The 939-nt window shown below is 37.6% G+C and overlaps 1 protein-coding gene across 1 annotated transcript; it reads left to right on the top strand.

Annotated features, from left to right (window-relative positions):
* Positions 1–475: 475 nt before the first annotated feature.
* On the top strand, positions 476–712 carry VOLCADRAFT_93639 (uncharacterized protein; the record flags this gene model as incomplete). Its single annotated transcript, XM_002952791.1, has 1 exon — positions 476–712. One exon carries the CDS (start codon positions 476–478, stop codon positions 710–712), a length of 237 nt encoding a protein of 78 aa, XP_002952837.1.
* Positions 713–939: the final 227 nt, after the last annotated feature.

The following is a 939-nucleotide window of genomic DNA, read 5'->3' on the forward strand; positions in this document are numbered from 1 at the left end:
CTACGTGTTCAACTTTGCGCACCGTGCGCGAATTTACGTACTATGCTTTGCGATCTAACTGAGCGTGTTCGACCTTCCTTTCTGCGCACCTCAAACTTTGCAAGTCGACTTGTGACTGCGTGTTCAACTTTGCGCACCGTGCGCGAATTTACGTACTATGCTTTGCGGCCTTCAATTTGTTCCGTCTTGAAGTTTGCACCGATTGCATTTTGCGTGCTGGGCCTTGTGTATTGAGTTGTGCTGCGGCCCCAACTTTGTACGCTAAATTTTGCGTGTTGAGCTTTGCATATCTAATTCTATACAGCAATAACCTTTACGTGTTCAACTTTGCGCGTTGAATTTTCTTGTGCATCCAAGTTCTCCAAGTATATATATATATACTTACCTTTTAACAGCTTTGTAAGCGTGTTTTTTTAATTTTTATTTTTTAATTAAAGACATTTTAGCTTGATTGAAAATTAACGGTTATAGAACTATGTCAGTTACTAAAAAACCTGATTTAAGCGATCCAGTTTTAAAAGCAAAATTAGCTAAAGGGATGGGTCACAATACTTACGGTGAACCAGCTTGGCCAAACGATCTATTATACATGTTCCCTGTTGTTATTTTAGGTACTTTTGCATGTATTATTGGTTTATCAGTATTAGATCCTGCGGTTATTGGTGAACCTGCTAACCCATTTGCAACTCCACTTGAAATTTTACCAGAGTGATACTTTTATCCAGTTTTCCAAATTTTACGCGTAGTACCAAACAAACTTTTAGGTGTTTTATTAATGGCAGCGGTACCTGCTGGTTTAATTTTTATCCCATTTATTGAAAGTACTAATAAATTCCAAAACCCTTATCGTCGTCCAATTGCTACGATTCTTTTCCTTTTAGGGACTTTAGTTGCAGTTTGGTTAGGTATTGGTTCTACTTATCCTATTGATATTTCTAT

This window comes from Volvox carteri, assembly GCF_000143455.1.
Source record: "Volvox carteri f. nagariensis unplaced genomic scaffold VOLCAscaffold_32, whole genome shotgun sequence".
In the NCBI taxonomy this organism is placed as follows: domain Eukaryota; kingdom Viridiplantae; phylum Chlorophyta; class Chlorophyceae; order Chlamydomonadales; family Volvocaceae; genus Volvox; species Volvox carteri.